Here is a 26,998-nt window from a genome sequence, read left to right as displayed (position 1 = left end):
CAATGGTACATAGAGTTTTATAGCCTAGAACAGCCAGCAATTTCAGAGAAATTTTTCTTACCCACACTCTGAAAACACTTTCGAATGCGCGCATTTTCCCGAAAATTCTTGCAAAATTATCTTAAAATATTCTKAAATATATCTTCTTCATATTTGCTGGCATTGTGGCGCTTATGCGGTTATAGCCGAGTTGATAAAAGCGAGCCAGTCGTTTCTTCTTTTCGAAACGTGGTGGCAATTCGAGATACCTGGTGCAGCCAGGTCCTTCTGCACCTGGTCTTTCCAATGGAGTGGAGTCTTCCTCTTTTCTGCTTTACTTTCAGAGCTTTAGTGTTTTTGTCCAATTGGACGTCATGACCTAGCCAGTGTAGCCGCTGTTTTATAATTCGCTGAACTATGTCAATGTCGTCGTATAACTCGCACAGCTCATCGTTCTATCGAATGCGATATTCGCCGTTGCCAGTGTGTAAAGAACCACAAATATTCCGCAGAACATTTCTCTCGAAAACTCGTACTGCCTCATCAGATATTGTCATCCTCCAAGCCTAGGCAGCATATAACAGGACAGGAAGAATGAATCAATTATAAAGTTTGGATTTTGTTCGTCGAGAGAGAGTCCTCTTATTTCTCACTCAGTCCAAAGGAGCACCTGTTGGCAAGAGTTCTTGTTATTGCATTGGTATTCGAAGCAGACGTTGTTGTTGGTGTTAATGCTGGTCGTATCCATTGCTTACCTTTGCTATGGCAGGCGTTCAGGTGAGACGTGTTTTTATGATTTTGATATGATGATATAATATACACCAGACATAGCTACGTGTGGCTTTTTTATTTTCGAAAATAAAAAGAGTTTTTAATAGGTCTCTCTATTCTTAAGATATGTACGAGTTTAATATCAAAGTACTTGCGGAAATCTGGGCTGAAGCTCGTATTCACGCCACGGTACCTAAAATCAATCAGCTTTTTTCAAACTTAGCTTTTCGCTTGGCTCTACTCTGCACATTCTGCTTGGACCACTCTGCGGGCACCTTTAAGCGAGATAGCGTTTTTAGCTTCATTAAAACTTGCCTAAGGGGGTTAGCCAGTCAGATTCCTCTGTTTCAAGCTTTCTGGCGTATTTGAGTATACGCATATAAAGTATGGACGTCTTAGAACTATAGCTAATAACACAATTTTTTACAATTCTATTGAATAATGTTTTTAGAAGTAAAGTATTAAAGTCAAAAAAAATATAATATATATTTTAGGAAAATGACCTAATTCTTTAAAACTCTCTGTATAAACATGTTAAAAAAAAAAAAAAAAACAATCTATATAAATTAAAATGAATCCCCAAAATGTATGTACGCTCATAACTTTCAAACAACTGAACCAAATTTGATAATTCTTTTTTTAATGCAGCCGTTGAGATTCAGGGATGGTTTTCACGGCAAGAAAATTTCGAATAACTTCCGGGAAACGCCTAAAACAGCCCTTTTCTTTTTCCCATATAAACGAAAAAATGTTTGTTTGTTAGTAACGCTAAGAGAACGGCTGCACCAATCTTTATGAAATTTTCAGAGGTTATTATTCATTGAAAACTTTACATATGTATGTTTCACGCAAAGTGTTCAATTACAGATTGAAATTTGTTACGATGCCAGGAAGAGGTCGCGCTAATATCGGTCGGCGTTCTTTTTGGCAGCAACATACATTGGTAGCCCAGGACACATGACACATTACTCTCATGATGCAATGACATATGTGCGGAATTATGGATCGCAAGCGATCGTCACGATGTCACAGCACGACCTTTCAAACAGTAGTTTCGATGTTGGATGGACTTTATCTTGAAGCAACGTATAATATATGTGGTATCGTTACATGCTTGATGTACTCTGTTGAGTGGCAAAAGAGAGGTTTGCCGCATGTACACATTCTTCTTTGGATGGTGGATGGTGGTTACACCAGATCAAATTGATGAAATCATTTCTGCGGAAATGCCTGATCCAGAGAAAGGTCAAGTATTGTACGAAGTGGTGGAAACCAATTTGCTTCATGGAGCTTGCAGACACTATCATGCCTTTTCGGTTTGTATGTCTAACAATAAATGCACCAAACACTATCCACGTGCTTTTATTTCGGAAGCACAAACTTAAAATGATAGATATCCACTCTATCAGCGTCGCTCACCAGACGCCAATGGCAGAACTTTCAGCATTCAATTTAAAAGAGTGAATATTGAAGTTGACACATGAATCGTACTATATTCAGCATTATTGTCTAACGCACATTCAAAACTCATACTAATGTTGAGTATTGCAGTTTGGTGTAATCGATAAAATACGTTTGTAATTACGTCACCAAAGGAAGCAAGCGGTTATTGGTCTTGAATGAGATGAGATCAGAAATTATCAAGTGGGTCAATACGTGTACTGCAATAAAGCGCTTTGGAGGATATTTACTTTTGCAATTCATGAACGTTTCCGACTGTTGTGCGTCTCGCAGTTAATTTGGAAAATGGACAAAGAATGTATTTCAACCCAGAGACTACAATAAAGCCAGTGGAAACACCTTCAGCAACAAAATTGACCTTGACGAGTTTTTGGTCAACTTTCTTCAGTGATCCGTTTGCGAGAACATTGCTCTATTCGGAAATACCTTGATATTATAACTGGAATACATTGTCGACGAAATAGTTACGCAAAAGCAAGGTCAACCAGTATATAGACATCCAGGTGTGTTATCAGCTAAGGCAATAGGATGAATTTACATTGTCATTGCGTACTCTGAATGGTACGGTGTTTTTTTGGTTTTGGAGAAGTTAGCCAGCAATTACAATTACTGGAACATGTTAATCACTGGAATGCAAATGAAGTTCGCACACTTTCCGCGATAATCCTTTGGACATACCAGCCTTTACATCCACGTCAATTATGGTATACGAACAAAAACGACATTGCCGATCGTCGATGATTTTACAACGTCTTCGCTAAAAAGTGGAAATGGGTCAATTTCGGTTGATACTTCCGGTGGTTTGTACTCATAACGAATGATCGGGCATTTCCACATTCGTAACTATGATTCCTTAAGTGCAAGCGCAATGTTAGCTGCCTACAATACCGATTTTGTTGACTTAAACTGGAAGATTCAAAGTCAAATTCCGGGAGACTTGCGCTCATACAAATCGATCGATCATCTAGACAATTAAGACGATGCCGTGAATTATCCAGCGTAATTTATAAATTCTTTATAGAGGCTTGGTAAGCGACCCCATCATTTGCGTCTCAAAGTTGGATCTGTCGTTATTATGTTTCGCAATTTGCATGCGCCGAATCTGTGTAATGGAACCCGACTGATTGTGACGCAGCTATCGAATACAAAGGGGTTTCCAGTGAAAATTGCATTTGAGATGACAATCAACAGGACAGAAGGATAGTCGTGTGGTGTGTGGCATATATTTGGAAATGCTATGTTTTTCACACGGCCAGATACTCGTATACGTGACATGTTGGTAAACCATCTTTTCTGAACACCGGAACAGAAACCAAAAAATGTGTTGTTATTTTCATTGGGACTGTTAATTAACTGAACCCATTTAAGACACTAACACAGCTGTATTACTATTCTCAGACCCTACACTAATTCTACGACATGAAATCTCATAGATTTAGACCTATATATTATATAATTTTTTTAGTTCTCGATTTTGGTTTTGCATTTATCCATCCCTAACACTACGCAGATTGAACCTGACATAATCGTCTACTGAACAATGATTTAAACTGTATGAAACGCAGATGATCCATTAAACTTCGTTATAAGTTGTTGTTGCTAACAGATCTCTATACTGACGATAATAGAAAATCAGCAAAGAGAGACTACATTTCCTATTTTCACAAACTCAGCATGAAAGGCAAAACGAAACCTGTTTCGAATGCTATGAGAGCGTATTTGAAGAAAAACCATTCCCACAAACTTTTTAGACATTATTTCAACCGTTTAGAGAGTAAGAGTATGCATATGTTAATATACATAATATGAAGGCCTTCTGCACTTACTTTCAAATACAAGCATTACCTTAAGATTTTGAAAGTAATTGGCAAAGCATAGAGACTTATTATTGCGTCCATCAAAGAGCATGAAAAATAATGCAAATATTGTGCTGAAGTAGTTTTTATAAAAGCTTTCTAGATGCCGCAAATGCATAGACATGAAATGATTTACCCATAAAACGGTAAAAGTGTCAAACAACTTTAGTTGCAAACCGTTCATCCATTTAATTTCTTTGTGTAGAACCGCTTCTGCATGATTTTAGCCATAAGGAAAAAGTTGTTTCAAATATATTTACATACTCGCTCTCTCCCTCTTACTCATTCTTTTACATACTCTTCTTCTATTTCTCATGCTTATTAACCGATTCAAACAAGTGGACACCTCTTTCTCTTTCTCGATCTATATCCATATATCCAGTGCACTCGTACTAATTTTCTAATAAAATCGTAACAAACTCCGTAGTTTACTCATTTTTTTACAAGTCAAGGCCGCTGTTGGCAATAACCTAGAGTGTTAATGTCGGCCACAACAGGTGTGAATTATGTTAGCTTCCCCTTGTTGAAACAAGCTAATGATGCGGACAGCTCATTTGCTTACCGCTGTGTCTTAAGCAATTAGCATTTCGCATCTATTTATAAAAACAAGCAAAGAATATAGTTATCACGCTGCGGCACACTTCCCTTCCCATACACTTATCCATCGCCAGTTCGATTTTTTCCCACAGAGGGAGCTGGCGGCGAATGTTACAAACCATTTCGAACGCCACAATTAATTCGGATTAATCACAATGGGGCCACACCTGTGTCGCCTTTACAAGTGCCAAGCACAGCGAGACTCCAAGCTTCCCATTATCTAATTACGTGTGTAAGTGCATTCATTCAGCAGAAATTTAGCGTAAAATGAATCATAGCCGGTACGTGCACATTGGCACAAAAATAATAACCATAATAGCAAAGCATTTATAGTACAAGTCAAAGCGTTCGCTTTACTTGTATATCAGCACGCAGAGTTAATTACAAAATCAAAGCGTAGAAAAGCAAAGCTTGAGGAAAAAAACTTGTTTTTACAATTGCAGCGCGCGGCTGTCGGCAGCAATGGGTGGCGTGTCAGGCAGGCGCATACATATATCTTTGTGCTGTCGCAACTCGCTAGCATTTGAGCGTTTTTTCCCAAGAACTATTGCAAGTGGCAACCGCTTAGCCACACCGGAAAAAGGCGAACCTTCAAATAAATTTAATTTTTTTGGTCTTTTTCGGTTTCATTCACACAACTCAACATAATTATGGCAGGAAACTTGCGCATTTTATACAAGTGCTTACATTTTTTATTTTATCGAATTAAAGTTAATAGCTCAAATTGTACTCGAGTCAACATAAAAGCCCATACGCGCTTGTGTCCACATATTTGTAGCTGGCAATTACCGAAATTATTGTGCGCGCAGCAGATTTATAATCTAATTTTCGCACTCAGCATTCAGTATGAGCGGCCTAGGCCTGAAGCCGTTAATGTATTGCTTTTAATTGATGCTGTTGGTAGCTATTAAGGCGCAATTATCCGAATGCCTGCTTGTTTTGAGATCTCCAATTCCGCGCTGCGTTTATAAATAATTAGCGCGTGTTGCGTATACGCCCCACACGACCGTGGCGACTGGCAGAGTGCACTGCATAGACGAGACAGATACGAAATGCATTAATGTAGTAAAGTAAGTACGATAAACAGTGGTACTCAGTACTCAGAAGTTGTACTCCTTATATTAATTAGAATTTTAAACCGAGCCAACTCTCGAATGTATTAAACTAGATAACAATTGTAACATTTTTGAGATAATCGTTCGAATTGAAGACAATGGCATAAATGCTTGTCTAATACAAAATTGGTAAATGATAAAAATCGAAATCACATTTCTAAACTGCGTTTATATAATATATTAGAGGGTCTGGAAAGAGTGTAAAACAAATACTAGAACAGAAAACTGCACACTACATTTTTATATTTGCAATGCGATATTATCCTCTTTCTCTGCGGATATGAAATTTAGTGTCTCTAATACAAATTATGTGTATGGATTCTATAAAGCTACAAAATAGGTGCTATAATTTCAAGTCATATCAGCGTAAATTGAAATACTGCCTTCATAACCTCGCAACATGTTGCACAGAACATAATTGTTTACCTAACAGTTGCAACTAAAACTAATCGAGATTGACATATAATAATTATATTATAATTATGGATATAAATGATTAGGATAACGAGTTGATTTAACCTTTCGGAGACTATCTTTCCGTCCCGCTGTCCTGCAAGCGACAGATTGAGTAAATATGCGTGAAACTTGGCTTCCAACGTTTACGCGGTTACGCTGTTATAGCCTAACTCATACTCAATTATTTATTCTCGAGATACACTGAAAAAAATATTTGCACATGTAATTCTCTTACGAAGGTACTCATACTCATTCTATGTGAAACTGAATAAAATCGGAATAGTCCTAAAATTATGATAAATCCCCCAAAAAAAAAAAAGGCCATAAATATCAAATTTCACTCCAGAGAAAGTATTATATGATTGCATAGAACTCTCTGTAAAAATTTTTTTAATGGCCTGGTACCGCTCACCCTCAAGAATATCTCCGAAACTACTTGGCTAATATCAATAAAATTTTATTCATAATACTGCCCTGTTCCTTTTATAATGCAGAGTAGAAATTTACGGAATCTGACTACTTCTCATATAAATTTTAACTTCCATCTGATCCTCTGACTTTAAATAAATCAAGCATCAGAATGAAACCTTGCATAAATAGTTCCTACAAGTTATGTCATCTCCTATTCAAAAAGGCTCAAGATCGAACTACGAATTTTTGGGCCGCGATGACGAATATTTGCACGTCGTTACTCATGTATGACTTCATGCGAGAAATATCGTTCAGACTGTGAGATATATTAATGAAATTCAAAGAACATATAGTATTTTTCGGATAAAAATGTGGAGGGGAAATCGATATAAGTGTTCCCCTTAAACATTCTCGAAAGTTGAATAAACTTTTAAAGGGAAAAAATCGGTAATTTTCCTTATTTCCGCAATTAATTAAAAAAAAAAAAATTTTGCTTAGACTGTAAACTAATTGTAACTTTATTTAAATAAATTGTGGAAATATGTATGTTTTGATCACGAAAAAAAGGTTTTATTTTTCATATTCGTTTTTATTATTTTCCCAACAATTTGAGCGGTATGGTTCTGTTTACCATAAATCGGCTGGAAATTATCCAAAATAAGAAACCAAGAAAAATTAGTCAAACTATAATCAAATCCTCCTCACATCATTCTCTGATATTTTTTTTTTTCCTTTTCATTTAAAAATTTTTGGCGGCCATTTAAAGTAGTGGGGAGGTATTTTATATGTCAAATATGTGTACAAAGTTTGAAATAAATCGGTCAAGTAGTTTTGAAATGACAGTGAAGACGGCCTTTAAAAAATAGTTTTGAGAAAAACGCGTCTAAAAACTAAAAAACTTACGAAAAAATTACTCAATCCATATTTAAAAAATAAGTTCGCAAAAAGTGTCTTTTTTTAACATGAAAGCTTTAGTCACACGCACACACCACATTCGGTAAGACTTTATTTGCGAAATTAAGGAGGCTTATCTCATGATCACAGGCGGAGTCTTTTTGTGTATTAAGCAGAGCACACTTAAATTTCAATCTTTGGACTTGCGTTCGCCCGACCGTATTCTATGAAGGAGCTGATGCATGCTCCTTGTCAGTTCTTCGCCGCCGTGTTTGAATAGCTCGGCTGGTAATCTTTCGGGCCCTGCCCTGCTTCTCAGGCTGGTAATTGGTATTGGAACACATACTCCATTGTCATCGATTGGGAAGTCGGTTTCACCATTTCCAGAAGTTACACTTTTACTACCATTGAGCAGGCTGGAGAAGTGTTTCCTACATAACTTCAGTACGCTCTGTTCATCAACCACTATATCACCACTTTGGGACCTACAAAAGCTTGCAGTTTTACGTAGAGAACTTAAAATACTAGTGCAGCTTTCTCGAGGTTCACTCACATATTAATCTCAGAAATATTTTAAATCAAGAGGACTGGTTGTAACTTCACATCCTTATTACAAAACCCTTCGAGGGAATTTTATTCTCGAATCGTTTTGCTGGAAGTAGTAAGTCTTAGGTAGGTCTTAGGTTTGCTCATTCAGCTCCTTATCCTAAGGTCGATTGTAGTGTAATCATTAGCGTCTCTTTGCTCAAACTGAATTTCGTTAACATGCCACTTTACGCATATTCCGACATCAAACGATAATAAAGTTTCGCGCTGTCATAAAAATGTTGCGGATAATGAACGCGAATCCAAATCCAAACAAATCTTGGCGTAGGTAAGTGATAGTCAATGGTCTTGGCCAAATTGTGCATTTACCGCCAACTTTAATTAATTGAACACCCATAATTACGATGTTTTCGACGTCAAATTGCTGCGTGTGCAACTAAAAAGGAAGTGCAAAGCTGTGTTCTCGCCAATCAGCGCACATTTTGGCAGCGGAAAAAGAGCAGAAAACTGCAACTGAGATAATTGGCGTTAGGTAACACACGTTCGACAGTGTTATGGCAACCTGTCGAATAGAGTTATTAAGTGGAATGTCTAAAGTGGGGGTTTCCTTAAAGCTGACTGAATATTTTCCGTTGCGGTTCAACTTGTTGTTGTTGCGAGATTTTCGAATTTGCACAAATATCTTCTAACTATTGGAATATATATTTTCACCTGTTCTAGTTTTTGATTTTGATTTGCGGCTTCATTGAACATCAAAGGCGATAAGGCTTAATCGCACAGATATTTAAATATAGATACAACATTAATACGTCAATAAATAAGTGACTTATATGTGCGTAAATTGACAAATTAAGACAGACGCACACAATTGCACATTGTAATTACAAATATACGTGGGACTTTTGGCGCGTAGCTCATTACAGATAAGAGCGCGGTGTTGTTAATGTGATCATCGTACCAAAACCATCGACCGAGAATTTCGATAATATCGCTACGAAAAGTCTTACATTCACATAAAAGATGATTTATAGTCTCCTCTTCTTCTACCTTCTGATAGGTTTTACAAAGTTCTTGTATAGTGTTCCCAGTCTGATGGCATGTCTGCCCATTAAAGTGATTGATTAATTGTCAGAGATTTTACAAGAATAGATATCGAAAAGATAATTAAAAACTATTTTGAAAGAATATTTGGGCTTAGGAAAAATAAAATCACGATTAGTTTAAAATCGCTAATTTTTTTTTGAAAGGTTTTCACTTTAACTTCTGTCAAGCAATGGTCATAAAATGTAGCATAAATGGCGATGAGCCCGGAAACAGGCGACCACTTGGCCGAATATCGTGGCAAAAGTGAGCTAAAGTCGAAAAAAAGAAGTAGAGGTTATTTGACAATTTTCTTGGGCTATTCCGGAAATTGAGTTTCGCAACTGTTTTGAAGATTGGGAAAAACGTTGGCACAAGTGTATTGGGGCCTAGGGGGGTTACTTTGAGAGGGACGACATAGATTTTAATGAATAAATTAAGAAGTTTAAAGTTATGAATAAAGTCTTACTATTTTTGTCCACAGTAGTATATTCTTTCTCTGCTTTATGCTTCTTGCCAAAGCCGTTATATATATGTCATTTACTTGCCTACAGTATAACTTATTTCTGCTGCTTACTGACTACCAAAATCGCTTATGATTTCGTCAATTGTTACTGTAGGGTCTATTTATACCATTAAGCAATGTGCACACGTACATAATTCATGAAAACACCACGAAAAAGTTTTGTTTACTGAAGTACACATTACATGCAAACTTATGCTAAATAAATGTATACATATGTATGTATAGATATATGTATGTGTGCAAGAATGCAATGCAGTAGTTGCACAAATTCGCGCGTCACAATTCACAACTGTAAATCAACGGCAGCGAGTGACGCTTTTGTTTCAACTTAACCCAGCCCATGTCTGCAACTCAAGTCTGTGGCAAGGTGCTTACCTACATATTGACAATCATTAAAATGACAACCGCCAAACGCACATATCAAACTGCCATACAAATGAACACATACCGACCTGATATTTAAGACAACAAAAAGCTTGCACCGATTACGGTATGCGGTTCATTAGGATTTCGTTAGAAGTTTATATGCTGTTTTTTCGTTTGGTTTTTCTTTCGCTTATTTTTAGCAGCATTATATTGCAGCCACTTATGTTGGTGAGTGCAAAAAGTTTTCTAAAAAATTACATGTGTAAGTAGCAAGTTTTCTGGCCGTTAATGAATGAATTAAAAATGTTTTACATTAGATCACATTATACTTGAAATTATTATTTCGAAAACCAATTATGGAACACTTAAAGAACTTTAACATTCTTACAAAACAAAATTATTGCGTTGAATTGTAAAAATTGTAATGGAACGAATAGTGAAGCTCACTCCATTTGCCATTCCACTTAAGGTCTGCACTTGTTTTCGTAACATTGACCTACTTACTAACAAGCTGATATATTATTTTTTTCGATATATTAAATAGAAAACGCACAAAATACAGCTTGTGCAAAAACTGAAGCCACCTTCTGTGACTTTTTCAAGTGTCATCGCGTCGCTCTATGGGCTCCTGTAAAGTTCCAAGAAGAACCGCCATTTCAGAGCCAAATTTTGTTCAGTGATGAGACTCAGTTATAACTCGATGTGTATATAAATGAGAAAAATTGCCGCATTTAGTACGAAGAGCAATCTGAAGAGATTCAAGAGCTGCCATTACATTCAGAAAAAAACAACGGATTGGTGTGGTTTGTGTTCCGATCGAAACATCGTTCCATATTTATTCAAAAATGATGCCGCTGACACCGTAACCGTCAATGGCGACCAATAACGCACCATGATAACAAACTATTGGATGCCTGAAATTGAAGAGCGTGATCTCTGCGACATTTGGTTGCAACAAGACAGCGCCACTTCCCACACATGTATTTATAGAGAGAACACTTCGGTAAGCAGATAATTTTACATTTGGGTCGATTGATCACCAGGATCGTGCCACCCTTAGACTTTTTGCTGTAGGGATATGTAAAGTATAAGGTCTATGCGGACAATCACATTTCGATTCAGGCCTTGGAGCAAAACATCAGACATGTCATTCGAGTTACCAGTCGAAATGTTTGAACGAGCCATCGAAAATTGCACTCAACGGCCAACATTTATAAGAAATAATCTTCAACAAATAAAGCACAAAAATATATTTCTTCGATTGATAATAAACATTGCCCATTAAATTTGAAGGGCGGCTGATGAATTTTGCTACATTAAGAAACTCAAATAATTTTTAATTTTTTTTTTTTCAGTATATGGAATTCATTTTTCTTTTATTCATGTTAAAGCTCATTCAATTTTATTAAATATAGCTTAATTAGTTTTAAAAATAATGGAATTTAAATGCCAACCCCCGCCCCCCCTGCTCGTTGATGCATATGCGGCATTTTACCAACAAATTGTTCATTACTGCTTGGAGAGTTGAGACAGGCCGCGATTTCGCCGCAATTGTTTCTCGAATGGATTGCCTTAGTTCATTCAAATTTGTTGGTTTTGCTTTGTAGACTTCCCCCCAAGTGTAGTTGTAGACTAACCCCACAAGAAAAAGTCCGACGGAATGTGGAGTTTCTGGATATCAGCTTATTGGGAAATTTTCGTCGCAATTCTGTCATAACAGGTTGGGCTATGTGAGGAGCTGTACCATCTTGCTGAAACCACACAGAGTTGAAAGAAACTCTCATTCGGCGTAATTCTGGATAGAAAAACTCTCTCAACATGCTCAAGTAACGGTCTCCAGTAACCGTAACGGTGTGGTCGTTTTCTTCGAAGAAGTAGGGCCCGACAATGCAGCGTGATGAAACTGCACAGCACACAGTGACACAAAGTGGATGCGATTCCGTCTCATGGAGTATCTGTGGGTTGGAAGCACTCCATATTCGACAATTTTGTTTGCTTATATTGCCGTTTAAATCGAAATGGGCCGATTCGGCTTTGAACCGAAACTACGGACTCCAGTGCGCGATAGCAGCGGACAATCCAAATTTTTGTTTCAGTGTCCCAGTTATCCATTTTTGTTAAATATAAGAGTCAATCTGCAAAAGAAAAAAAAAATTAACCAGATTCATTAAATAGAAAAAAAGTTATTTAATTTTTTTTGGTAGCGGCGGTAGCGGAAACACCCAAGCTAACTCAAGCAGACTGGCTAAGAAGAAACTTTTTATCATTTCCTCATACACTGAGAAAATGGGATAATAACCACGTCCATTACACGTAAAACAGTTTTGTTGAGAATTACCATAAGTGCGATAACTCACTGAATAAATGGCACACTAGCATTGAATTTCACAAACGCGTTAGCAAGAAAAGGCTTAATAAGAGCTGGTGTATATATTGGACAATGGGCATGGCACCGCCCACTTTTAGGTATAACTCAATATCTCAGGAAATACTTGACCAATTTTAACCAAATTTATTGTGTTACTAAAGCATTCCTTTCAAACACTGTAAAAATGGCTGAAATCGGGCAACAACCACATCTTTCACTCTACAGAACGCACATCAAGCATCAATAAAGTAAATAGATGCCAAACTAGTGTCCTCAAGATATTTAACCTTATGTCTAATAAATAAGTTCGGGTATATCCGCACATTTTATATTCTTGCAACCGCAAAAATCAATGATCGGAAAATTCATTCAGATGCTGGAGAAAAATATTTATTAAAAATATTACGTAAGAAGTAGGCATTATTTTTCGATGAAATCGCTGATAAATTATAATCAAATTTAGAACTTTTTTAACTTATATTGGAAGTGCAATTAATAAGCCACATATAATACTAATAAAATGCTCCCTGAGTTTTATCAAGTTTCGAAAATTCTGTTGTTAGTTATATGGGGTCTAAGAGAAGTACTGATGCGATCTAAGCCAGTTTCGACACACAGACATACTAGCAGGAAAATATTTTCCAATATTTTCGGTCAAAAGTCAACTATAGGTACTGGGGTACAACGTATGTTCGGTATGTAAGGACTTGAGCAGTTATTTTCCGATAAGATGGCACATCTCAAAGGCACTATTCGTGCCAAGTTGTATGCCTTTATGTTAAGTGCTTCTTAGTTTGTGTACTGGAAATGAAAGAATCAAATGGAATTAAAAATTATGTCATAGTGGACGTTTGCGTGGTTGTAATCCGCTTTCACCCATTTTCGCGTTGTGACATAAATTTGAAATGAATGTCATAGATATATTTAATTTGATTGAAATCGGTCGACCGTTAAATTAGCAGCTTCTTGACAAAATCTCAGATATTTCGAAACTAAGCGACTGTTAGCGTATGTACGGACAGACGTAAATGACTAAGTCGACTTATGCTGATAATTTGTATACATATATGTATCATACTCCTATTTATCACCCCAACTCGAATATTCGCGCACAAGCAACGATGTTTAAGCAAGAGCGGCATAATGGTGCAAAAGCCCATTTTTGTTCTTCCACATTTCCACACGGGCATTTCTGGTGTATTGCTTCACGGAAATTGCGCATAACTAGCATTCTTTATGGACCGTACGGCACATGAGCAAGATCTCACGTTGCCCTGTATTTCCTTTACGTGCTCGGGCATAAAGCACGCTCTTCGTCGATCACATCTTCTTGCCCCTTTGAGAACATTTTGTACCACCAAAAAACGTTGATTTTGTTCAAGTTTGCTTGCCAAAGTCAGCATTCGGATTCTGCCTAATTTTATTATTATTATAATTTGAACCATAAACATTCAAAATGGCCGATTTTGTCAGCATAAGAAAAATATATGTTGAAACTCACATCAATCGACAAATCGAAGTGGCGAAAATTTAAAATTCGTCAGAATTTTCAAAAAAAAAAAAAAAAATCAATATCTTTTTTTTGCATTTTTGTTAAGTGTAATATCTTAAAAATATTCTCTGAAAATTTCACGTTGAGCCGATAATTAGTTTTTGAGTTATTCGACAAATAACAAAGAGAGCTCGGGCACTTCAAAGCGCTAGTATGAAACTTTAAATGCGTTTTTCTCAAAACTATGTTTTTTTGAATTGGTGACAATTGTAACTCTTAAACCGCCCAGTAGATTTTAATGAAACTCATACAGCTTTTAGAATACATAACCAACTCAGACTGATTGAAGGATTTCTTTTTTTTTTTTTTCAAACATTTCGATTTTTGTAGACCAATTAACTGTTGATTTTTTCGCAAAAATTTGTAAAAAAAATAATTTTCTGAGGCCGCCATTTTGTTAATTTTGACAAAAAAAAAAACTCTTCGATCAGGTCCGAGTTTATCTATTTATAAAACAATTATTTTTGTTCGATTGATTTTAGATGAATCGCCAAGGACTTATGGTTGTCACCGCAAGTACCTTTTCTTGGAACAGGGTCAACACAAACATTTATAACTTTGGTAATAATTTTTTTTTTTAATTTTTGTGATTTCAAGTGAACATTACTATAATAATGCCATATTACTACTTTTATAAAATAACACGATTCAATAACAAAAGGAGTCGTGAAATGAAAAAAACATTCGATAAATTACTATAAATACAATTTGACTTAATTTGTAAAAAGAATTCAGGCCTTCAGGGAGAATTGAATGCATTAAACAAAATATGTATTTGGTGATCATAAAAGTGTTAATTATTTATTCGAGCGCCTATAAATATGCCGCAGTTTAATTTAACTAAATTGATTTAAGTTAACCAGAAGATTAGTTTATGGCGCCTAAATATATGCTTTAGTTGTAATAAATGTGAGCCATAAACAACTGCACTAAACGCTTTAGTGCTAATTGGTCGATTTTAATAGCTTTGACTTGATTTTTATGATCTCATCACAATACAAATTGGCCACAAAAATGGCAAAAAGTGGAATAATGAAAGAAATAAAGTGGACAAAGTCAATAACTTAGAGACCATTGGCTTAACACTTTATGTTGCTGGTGTGCAGAGCTATTGGGTGCACATATATCTATAAGTATCTCATAATATCGTACTATAATATAACTATAAATGATAATTTACATGACATGCGATTTTATTACATTCCAACGGTTTTTAAGCACTTGAGAAAACTTTGCAAAACTTTTAGTAAATGGCAAAATATTTCTAAATCTATTTATGTTGCATGTTCTCTCACAGTTTGGAAAGCAGTAAATCATATATTTTTATTAAGCATCTGTCAGTTAAGAAAAACGTAGGTTCACACATGATACCCATGTACTGTTATGCTTTATATAGTTTATATAGTTTATGTGTTTTAATGTGTGGCATTTATAAATACTTTTTAATTTCCCAGTGAGAAATATAACTACTATCACTATGAACAAGTGTTATTGTAATGGTTTGTTTTGAACTCAATTCAACTTCTTTATATTTTTCATCCACTGTTTAAATTTAGAAGTTTGAAAAAAGTTATATTTTTCGTACTTGGAAGCAAAAATCATTTAGTTAAGTAGGTACAGACGGGTACAGGTCGAGCGGAAGACTGTTAATCCATATTCTGCACATTGCGTACTATTTTTAATGATGACAATATGTTGGCAACTGCTAAGAAAGCAACACCAATAACGGCTGCGCGGATTTTCGTACAAACATTGGTGACTAGCTAGTAGAACTAACTAACCTAACGTAATAAAGTTATGGCAGTTTCTTGAATATTCTTAATATGTCATGCAGCATAGACTTGTAAACATGGAGTTCACTAACACCGAAATTCGCGCTATTTTAAAGTTTTCCATCGTTTAAGGCAAATCTACTAGAGACACGTTCCGTGAGATTAATGGTGTTTTGGGAGATAGTACTCTGTCGCTTCGAACTGCGGAGAAATGATTTCGACAATACAAAGCGGGTGAAAACGACACCATGGATAAGCCAGCCGGCGGAAGACCTGTGACGACGAATACCGATCAAAACATGGAAAACATCGAGTTAGACCGGCATGTGGTATCCCGTGACCATCTGCAGAAGGCTGGATACACAAAAAAGCTTAATGTTTGGCATTTACTGAAATTAGCAAAAATAACAAAGATTAAGACAAAAATACTCAAAATTCACTGAAAACAGGAAAACCATATTGTGGCCATCACAGTGACCAGACGCCAATCCAATAGAGAATATTTGGGCTTTAATGATCACTTAATCCCTTGATTCAGTATTGTTAGAACCTCCGTCAAAGATGGATGGAAACCAGCAAAGAAAAAATATTCAATTTTTACGGGTGAAAACACAAGACAAGTAGAGTGCGTTCCACCAATTTTGATGTCAAAGATGCACCGCGCTTTGGAAAGCAAATTTTGGAAAAGATCGATAAAATATCAAAATCTTCTGGTCTAACAGACATGTAACCACTGTCTCCCAACAAAAATTTTGCAACACAAAGCCTCATGGACGAAATTTGGATCTGTAAATCGTTGCTGAATCTCAACAAAATCAAGTCATACCTGAATCGGCTAATTACTTTATTTAGCCAGTACTGTCAACAATAAGACCATCTGAAGAAATCACCAGAAATGGCCTGCCTTAGCCAATAGTAGAGGAATTGCGTCCCATCAGGATAATGGCAAGCCACACACTTCGTTAGTGACTCGGCAAAAATATCTTTTTTAGATATGTGGCTGTTAAGAAGAAATATAACGCACATAATTTATTGCCATGGCCAAAGATTTAGCATCATTTTTGAGAATGGCTCAAGTAAATTCCAGTCGAGAGTTCCAACCTTCGACAACTTTTTGCTGCAAATGGAGCCGTGCGTCAGCAATAACGCGTCGAATATTCTCTATCAAAGCGTCAATCGTGTCAGGTTTATCTGCGAAGCCAACCGAATTCACGTAACCCCTCAAAAAATAATCCAGTGGTAAATTGACTATTTCGTTGACTGTATGGCATGTTGGAACCAACCATAAAGTACACAAAACAGTGCTATTTTATTGATTAACACATACCCATTCAATAAATTGTCAACTTTACAGCTAAACAAAATATTGGTTCAACATAAATTTACTTTCTGTAAAGAATGTGTTTCGCGCGCTTCGGTCAACGTATTGTCAACATAACCGGCCTACTGAGCGTACTACTCGCTTCATTATTGGAAAATATTCGATCGAATAGACCACGTCCAGCACGCAGTGAAGAAAATAGCAGCAGCTCGGATTGACATTTGGAACGACTTGGCGCATTTTAGGTCAAGGTCTTAAATTGCGTACAAAATGCACGCGGCACCGTTTCGCTCTATGGGCTCTTAATAAGTTGCAAAAAGATCCGACGTTTTCGAGCCAATTTTTGTATGGCCATGAGACTCATTTCTAACTCAATGGGCAAGTAATAAATGGAATTGCCACATTTGGGACAAAGAACAACACGAAAAGGTTCAAAGATGTTAACCAAAAAACAACGGTTTGGTGTGGTTTGTGGGCCAGTGGAATGATCGGTACTTATTTCTTCAAAAATAATACCGGTGAGAACATAACAGTCAGTGGCGATGGTTATCGCGCCATGATAAGTGACTATTTGATGCCTAAAATTAAAGCTCAAGATCTCGGCGACATTTGGTTTTAGACTTTTTCCTGTGAATATACCTTTGTAAAGTTTAAAGTCTATGTGGACAATTTTGCTTCGACTCAGGCCTTGGAGCAAAACATCACGTATGTTATTCGGCATTTAGCAGTCAAAATGCTCGAATGAGTCATCGAGAAGTGGACTCAATGGATGGACCGCAGCCGCGGCCAACATTTGAAGAGATAGTCTTAAAAAAATTAATGTCAACTAATGTTCTTTCGAATGATAATAAACATTCCTAATTAAATTTGAAGTTTCTGTGCTTTAAAAAAAAGCAGGGAACTTCGAAATGGATCAGCCTTTATACGGTCTCGGAGCAGGAATAATCGAAATAAAAAATAATGCAGACAAATTTCCGCTTTTCTCACCCCTCTGATTTTTATATACAAATATGTATTCTACATGTCCTTGAAAGTTTCAGTTATTACGCGTATAATTCTCTTAAGTACATTAATTAATGTGAATAAAACACCCGAATACTTACAACTAAATAATGGATGGACAAAGTCGGAGCAAAAAAAAAAATAAATATAATTCGTTCAAACATAACTAAGAGTAATAATATGCATAATTACATTACAGTTACATGTTATCATTATTAACTCTTTTGCTCCACCTCTGCTGTTGTTTTATGGCCAGACAAAGTGTTAATGAAATGCTAATTTGGTGTGACTAAAAACAGCCGACACTGCTACCTGACCCCTCACCACAAACTACCTGTGTCTTGTCTTTATTTTTCGCAATGCTCACAAAGTGAATTAATAAATTTTGCATTTACACAACAATTTGTCTGAGTTCACAATGTGACCACAGGAAAGTCGCGTCGCAAGTGACGTTTATTGTTCTGCAATCTAGTTTTAATTTATATTCCAAGATCTGTGCAAAAAACATAACAGATTTCTGCTTGTATATACATATGTATGTAAATATATTAAACAAAGAGAGTGTAATGATTAAATTTTAAGGTTGAAGGTCGTTGGTAAATAAGGTGGTGAGAGGCGCGGCCTGTGCATACACAATTAGTAAATGTGTCTGAAGAGGTAAAAAATTTGTCGACAATTAGTTATCAAATTAGCGCTGATTATACACAACTTAATTAAAATACATGTATATACAATTTGAGTGTGTTCTTATTCGATATAATCTATATTTAATTAATGTAAGTTTATGAGGTTCTATAAATACAGACAGTTTTTTCCTTAATGATATAATTAAGCTGGTATTTTTTAAATTTGTTGTAGTTTGTTTAGTTACATTGGTTCGCTAGAAGGAAGTGGTCTAAACGCTTGGTCGACACAAACAGCTGCTTAATCAAATCAGTAATTAACTAAAGCATAGTCATCATTGACATTAGGGTGGGACTAAATAACACCTTTCGTTGTTTAGAACTGCTGCTGCGGCTATTATATAGTGAAATTTCGGTGAATTTGGAATTAGATTAGCTGGTTCAGAGCAATATTGGTCGATCTGCCTGCTTTGTAAGTATGCTAGTTGGCATTTAAGCGTGACCTTATCAGCATCTTCGACCTTATTTCGTAGCTCTCGATATTTTTCAGCCAGTTTCCTTCCTACTATCGCTATAAAGATCACCTCCGCTGTCCTCCATGGTTCAGGGCCAGGCTATCTCTCTTCAGCTGAACCAGGTAGGGTGGTAGAATCTGCTCTCCCTGTTGCAGATATGCTTAAGAGATGCCGTTCACCCCAGGGTACGTGAATTTTGAGAACAAAGGTGTAGCCCACCTTACTGAGTCCGCAGTAAACAGTTGTCTTGCGACTACCCAATCTAGGCGAGATGGCTTAAATTCGACGACAGGCAGGCACTGGTCTTCCTTAATAGAGTCCGGGAAATGCGAACGCAGGAGTGTCGCAGCTCTCTCCTCCGCACTGGCCGTATAAGTTCCTTTACACCTTTTAATGCCGAATTCTTGGTATCTGAAACAAACAAAAAAGTAGGATTTTAATCTACATTAAATTTACTAGGTTGCAATAATAGCAAGAATATCGAAGCACTTATTTAGTAGACAATGTTTATGTGAAGAGTATTTGATTTAGAATTTTTTGTTTCATTTTGGTCATAGCAATTCGTATTATATGCAAACTTGTCCCTCAGAGATATCGCTCTAAAATTTTGTGTGCGTTTTTCCCCCAAGAACCTACTCATTTGTCGGAACCACAGAAATCGGACCACTATAGCATATACTAGCTGCCACACAAACAGAACAATCCAAATCATGCTCTAGTAAGGAAAAATGTTTTATATCTTGATATCTTTACCCAATTGGTCGTGAAATATTATCCAAGGCAATGATATAATATCCGAAGAAATTGTTGAGATCAGACCACCTAAACTGCGCGATCGAAATAAGGTGCTTGTATGGAAAACTTTTTTTTTTTTTTTTTTTTTTTTTTTTTTTTTTTTTTTTTTTTTTTTTTTTTTTTTTTTTTTTTTTTTTTTTTTTGTTAAGGTAAGTAAGATATAAAGTAATTATTTGGAAATATTAGAGCGACTGACCCTAATGCTTGCATGTAATAATATTCATATCATCACTGATACATATGGACAAACAGATTAGCATAAGCATATATAATTGTATAGTAAGTATGTGTAGGCATCGAAGCAAGAGGCTTCTGCATAAAAACATCTGTTTATGCTAATTTTCTCTCATAAAATTGCGCTCTGTTACCAAATCTGCTTTGATTTATTCACATGAAAACAACAGAGCTAACATGACTCGGAGTTTAACAGCTAAGCGATGAGTGGGGGGAGATATATTGCTGGAAATTGCTACAGCAAGGGAAATAAGGAAGAATGAAAAGTGATTTATACGTTGCTGGAGTTCAATGATGCCGTGCGAACATTTCCAAAAATAGACACATATGCGGCTATATATAGACATACAGTGTGTGCAAAATGTCTCGTACAAATTTTGTTGATTCTTTTACCAAGCTCCCACCATAACCGTTGTTCTAAGCAGTTCTTTAAGTTCAAGGCTTTATATACCTATTTGGTTTAATGTTAATGCTGCGAATTCATATAAAAACAGTATCATTAATCACGCATTAACTAACTTTCAAGAAATCGAAAATAATTCGTTCTGGATAATGTTATTGGTTGCATTTATAAACATATCTACATATACGAGTATGTATGTGTATAAATACTCGTGTGCAGAAAACAAAAAATCGATTAAGAACATTTGGCGCTTAATAAAGCGCAACAAAGAATTGGTATTATTTATAAAATTTATTCAACTTGCACGACTGGAGCTGCAATGAGTATAAAACATAAATTAAAAATGTATTAAATAAAATGTAAATGTATTAAATAAAAAACCAAATTAAATAGTCGTTAAAACTCATAACAATTTTATCTTTACTTTTAAGCTTTTTTTTATGCACACAAGCTTAGCAACTTCGATAGGAGACAGACTGATATGAGCTAAAAAATATATTTTCTGATTATATTATTACTTGTAGTCTTACTAACTGCTAACTCGAAGCCGTTTTATAAATTGCAACGTTTTTGAAAATTCTCGACCTTCCCAAGCGACATCGCTTCAACATCCGACATTTTCGAGCCAAATTTTGTTCAGCGATGAGGCCTATTTCGGCCTCATTCTCATTGTTCATACTCTATGAGTATGTAAACAAGCAAAATTGCCGCATTTGGGACCAAAAGCAACTTGAATAGATTCAAGGTCTGACATTTCATTCAGAAAAAACAACCGGCCCACAAGTGGAATCATCGGTCCATTCTTCATCAAAAATGATGCCGGTGAGAACGTAACCGCCAATAGTCCATGATAACCGACTATTTTCTGCCTCAAATTGAAGCTAGTGATCTCGACGACATTTGTTTTCAAAAACATGGCACCACTTTCCACACATCGCATCAATCAATGAATTTATTTAGAGAACACTTCGATGAGCAGATACTTTTTCGTCTTCGGTCGGTCGATTGGCCATCAAGATCGTGTGAGATCACACCGTTAGACTTTTTCCTGTGACATCACGAATATCATTCGTCAGTTACCAATCGAAATGCTCGAACGAGTCATCGAAAATTGGACTCAACGGAGGGACCATCTGAAGCGTAGCCGCAGCCAACATGTAAACAAGATTTTTTTTTTTTTTGTTTTTTTTTTTTCAAGTAGTAACTTATAAAATTCAATTTTTGTCAGTGTAAACTGATAGTGTTCTCAGGTATTTGTTAAGTGTTTCATCGTTAGAGAACGCAGCAATGCTGCGTTTATTTAGATGTTTTTTATAAGCAGTTTCTCATGTATGTATGTATGTCCGACGCCTGCTAAAAACAATCTATGTATCGATCTTTTACCTGGAAATAGGTCTCAAAACCTCTAAATACCCCTGTAATTTTATACTAAGAATAGCGAAATATCTTGAATATATGAACCGGCTGTAGAGCGCACAGAGCTAATATTTCTTCTGAATTAGCTTTTTTACATCTCTTTTTTTGATTACACCCTTAGTTTGGTTTATAAGTTTATAAAAAGCTTACTCCAGAGCATATGATCACATCGGCGAATGGTTGAATGGGTACAACCTCAAAAAGTTACTGTTTAGTGTGCAAAGGGAATCATTGGTCCATATTTCACCAATCCTAACGCCGGAATATAAGCGTGATTAATGACTTTTTCATACCTGACTTATGTGAACACCTTTGGAAGACGTTTTGGAAAAGAGTATTCGACGCTTTATAGCTGACATACGCCCCCAACTGCTGCAAAAGTGATTGAAAATTGGTCCTCTCGACTGGAATTTATTCGAGCCAGTGGAAGTGGGAGGACGCGTTAATAACAAACTACACTCTTTACCACTATTAATCCTGCCGTCGAGGGCCACGTTCAAAAAATCAAAGATTTGGTACTTGAAAATGGTCGATTGGCAATTACAGGGATCGCTGATAGTCTTGGAATATCACATGGCTCTGCCGAAATCATTTTGATTATTGCTTTTTGTCTCAAACTCATCAAAGTCTCGATTGATGGCAAAATTGCTCAAATGCGCCATATTATAAAGCATTATTCTGCGCGATTTTTTTGCCAAAAACTCAACACATATCGTTCCACAGCCATCGTATTCGCCTGAATAGGCTCCGAACGACTTAACTATTTTGTAAACTCAGAAGGCTAATGTTGGAGAGCTTTTCCGATACGATTGGGGAGATATAAGTCGAATCAAAGAAGGTCTATACCGAAGAAGGGCTATTCCTACTGAATCGATGACTGGAAAAGGCTTTGAAAATGAAGTGCTTTATAGGAAGGAAATTAATTTGAAAGGGTTGGAATTGATTTGGAAGAAGTAGTATATAATTTTTGGGCTACGGAAGAGATAGACGTTCACGATAACGATCACCACATTCTTAATTATAAAAACTAACTATAGCCATAACAATGCTCAAGCACATTTATTTCATTATAGCAAGCATAATATTTTCAACATAGCAATAATAATTCAAATTAATGTTGCTAAAAATTTGACAGAAGGTTGCTCATTTACGATATTTTCCGCCTCGAAGTGTTAAGTGGCCACTGTCGGCCGCACCGCACCGCACCGCAGCGTCTCAGTTCAAAGCTTGCTAGCGTTTGTCTTTACAGCAAATAATTTGTTAACTTGGTCAGTTATATTGCTGACCTACAACCGCGCCACTAAATTGTGGGAGTTGGCATGGAGTCGTTCTTCTTCAGTGCACATTGCCGTCTTGACGCGCTATTTCCACGTACTTTTGGTTTACTTTACGCATTTTCTTAAATTATAGTTCCATTGTGTTTCGGATATTGAGTACTGCATGAAAACCATCTCAAAACTTCTTATAAAAAACAGCAACAAGTGTAAAAAATAGTTTCCACAGCATTAAAACTGAATTATGCTGGTCGGTGATATAAAATAGCAGACAATTTCCAAGTTTGGCATAGTTTTCTGGCAGCTACCGCATTGACATCATTGCAACTATAACATCTCAATAACACAGTATAGCAATATGTGTCAACTAGTAAGTTTTGCAAATAAGGTTACTTCAATTTGTGCTAAACAATATTTCTTTCGCCATTAGTCGTTGCTACTCGTCTTCGTCCTTTCCATCGCCGCGATCCAGGCGCGTCCAAGTCTGAAGTATCTACCAACTGTAGCTGAGCATGTGGAGTATACGCCCACCGTGGTCGGACATACCGTGCACTCACTGCCCGCCGCAGTTTCACATCAGAGTCAAACCATTGTGCATGAGAAGCGTCCCTACCTGCGTCCCATAGTGGAGCATACGCCCATAATTAAGACGTACACGCCCGTTGTGAAATCGTATTCACCTGTGATTAAGACTTATGCGCCCAGCACAAGCGTAGCCTGGCCGGCTGTCTCCTATGGACCTGTGTATCCATCAGCTTACGCCGGTTTGTACGATGGCTGGAGCTCGCCCAGTTTGAAGAGTGTTTATGGCGGCTGGAGCTCCGGCTGGAAGCCAAGTACTGCTTATGAGGATTGGGATGCCTGGGCACTGAAGAAATAAATGATTGAGCCTAGTGAAGACAAAGTGTTAATTTCGTGTAAATTAAGATAAAGTTAAAGCTACGTTGAAAATGTGATCGAATTCGAAGTATGTAGATGTTAATGTTGAGACCGTGATTAAAAGTGAATAAAGCATATAAAGCTTCAACTTGTGTGTTTTATCAGAAAGCTGAAACTTTTATCATTATTATTAATAACAAAAAATTTAATACTGGCAAAAGTTAACGTAGGATATAAAGTGCTCAATCAACGTGGCGACAAAAACACAGCGGCTGAGATAAATCATAAATTTCAGTTCCCAGCCTGCCTAACCTAAAAGTGCATAAGCAACTTTTGGAAGGTATGCCAACTAAAGTCAAGTATTGTAATCGCATGCGTATGGAAAAATTATGATCAATATCAACAAACGATATTCTAATACAACTGTCGGAAGTGAGAAAACGGCAGAATTCTACGAACTATTCACGCACGGCTGGTAGTCTTCAGCCTTTAAATAAAACAAGAAAAAACATTAACTTCGGTTGCACCGAAGCTAAATACCCTTCATAGAAGCATTTCTCTTAATAACTATGTGTTCAGTTTGTATGGAAGCTATATACTATTATATAATTATCCGATCTGAATAATTTTTTCGAAGATTATATTGTTACCTTAAGCAGTAATCCATGCCAAATTTCGTGAAGATACCACGTCAAATGCGAAAGTTTTCCATACAAGAACTTGATTCCGATCATTCAGTCTGTATGGAAGCTATATGTTATAGTGATCCGATATGTGCAGTTCCGACAAATGAGCAGCTTCTTGAAGAGAAAATGACGTTTGCAAAGTTTCAAAGCAAATTAAAAACTGAGGGACAGATATACAGACAGACGGACATGGCTAAATCGACTCAGCTCGACATACTGATCATTTGTATACATACTTTATAGGGTATCCGACCCTTCCTTCTGAATGTTACAAACTTCGTGACAAACTATATGTATTCATTATCTCTATGTAGACGCTTGTAGTGTGGTGTTTACAGACATCCTATAGCTTTCGAAAGGTAGATCAGTCTATCTAATCTTTCGAATATAGTAACATAAATAATTTGAACGACATCCTCTTCTCGCTTGGTATTTAATTGCACATCTCCGAAGGCAAATCAAAATTATACTCACAGCAAATAGCCAACAAATGGTATTTAGCATCCATTGGCATCTAACCATGAATGTATAGTAACGGGGCTTTCAATAGTGGCACTACAAAAGTAGACCAATAGGGATAGCAAACAACGCTATTTTTTCCCCGCTCTTTAGATTTTTCCCTTGAGTATGTTGCCATTATATTGACGGAAGAGATACAACCCAACAGCGAGTCGAAATTACTAAAATTTAGCACCAAAATTCGGAGTCAGTGGTCTCAACTTTAAGAACGCAACGTCCAACTTATGGTCAACTTAATCGTCCCCTCCGGTCAACAATTGAGTGTTTAGTGGAAAAATTTGGATCCACGGGCACAGTACAAAATGGTCCCGTGCCATTGAGACAAAGATGTGCCTACATATTAATTGAGGAAGACCCAAATCAGTCTCTCACGTATCGTTCCAAAGTTTTGAGGTTCTTTGTGATGTCGCTGTGGCAAATTTTTTGAAAATTCATCCTTACAAGTTCAACTCGAGCCAAGAACTGAAGCCGCTTGACCACCAGAATCGTCCTATGTTCGTGAATTGGGCTGAGTAACAACATCCAAATGATCTGGATATTCATCCAAAACTCATAAGTCCGTACTTCTTCCGTGATGATCAAGACCGGCACGTTACAGTGAATAGGAATCTCTACGGCTTAATGATAGCCGAATATTTTTAGTCCGAATTAGATGATATGGAGCAATATGTGGATCCAACTGGACAGCGCCACAGCCTACCCAGCGAATGTCACAATCGATTTCTTGCAAACCAAGACGCCGTTAAATTATTTACTATGGGGCTACGTCAAGTCTATGCCACGTATCACGTATCGAACGTGAAATTGTAGCAGCATCGACCAATTAATGTTGAAAACCGTCGAAAATTCGGTTAAGCGTCTGGAGTTCTGCAAGCGTGACCGTGTTGGCCATGCAAGTAAAATCGATTTCCATACATATATAGTACCTTTGATTCCATACTTTACAGGAATAAAGAATTTCATTGATATCCTACACCGTTTTTGTAGCGGTATACTAAATGAGATTAGGCCACTTATGAAAATAACACTTATGAAAAAAACATATGCTTTTAATTTTAAAATTTAACCTCGGCAAAGATTCGAAAACCTGAACCACTAAATGGCAGTCGTCCACAAAAGTGACTCAGCTGTGGTGACTGCAAAGTGAAACGTGATGAAAGGCATAGTCTAGTCTAGTTAGACTAAATAGTACAATAGTATTGCGCTTAGCGCAACGGTTTTATGAACGAAGGTCCTGATATTAAACCTGCACTACTCACACAACAAAATCAGATTGGAATAGTAAGCATGATTCGGCAAATATACTACATATAGCTCAAAAATTAACAGCGCTGTTTAACCAAGTACCTAAAGATAGATTTAATATCCGAAAACTCGCAGTTAAAAAGAGCGTCTAATCCTTTGTTAAATAGTTTATTTAACAAATCGCTGAACTCAAAGTCAATGACGTTGTAAGCTAATTTTTCTACAAAACTATATTACTCGTTATCACAAAATCAGTGTACAAAATCTTTTGTCCATTTCGGTTCTCCTTTGTCGTCCGTTTACCAGGATGAGTAGTGAGCGTCATAGGCCAAGGGC

At 36.6% G+C, this 26,998-nt stretch overlaps 2 protein-coding genes across 2 annotated transcripts in view; one reads left to right on the top strand and one right to left on the bottom strand.

Moving 5' to 3' along the window:
- Positions 1-23,593: 23,593 nt before the first annotated feature.
- LOC108977181 lies at positions 23,594-24,322 on the top strand. Its single transcript, XM_018946756.1, has 2 exons — positions 23,594-23,703; positions 23,764-24,322. Exons 1-2 carry the CDS (start codon positions 23,692-23,694, stop codon positions 24,211-24,213), a joined length of 462 nt encoding a protein of 153 aa, XP_018802301.1. The 5' UTR covers positions 23,594-23,691; the 3' UTR covers positions 24,214-24,322.
- A 2,499-nt stretch (positions 24,323-26,821) lies between these two features.
- The window catches only part of LOC108977166 (pupal cuticle protein G1A-like), an 8,331-nt gene continuing 8,154 nt past the window's right edge, over positions 26,822-26,998 (bottom strand). Inside the window, exon 3 of the mRNA XM_018946739.1 lies at positions 26,822-26,998. Coding sequence (XP_018802284.1) covers positions 26,962-26,998 — 37 coding nt within the window. The 3' untranslated portion in view covers positions 26,822-26,961.

Source organism: Bactrocera latifrons, unplaced genomic scaffold, assembly GCF_001853355.1.
Source record: "Bactrocera latifrons isolate USDA-ARS-PBARC rearing strain unplaced genomic scaffold, ASM185335v1 scaffold_85, whole genome shotgun sequence".
Classification (NCBI taxonomy): Eukaryota; Metazoa; Arthropoda; class Insecta; order Diptera; family Tephritidae; genus Bactrocera; species Bactrocera latifrons.
The sequence above is the reverse complement of the archived record's forward strand: the minus strand, read 5'-3'. Positions and strand labels throughout refer to the sequence as shown.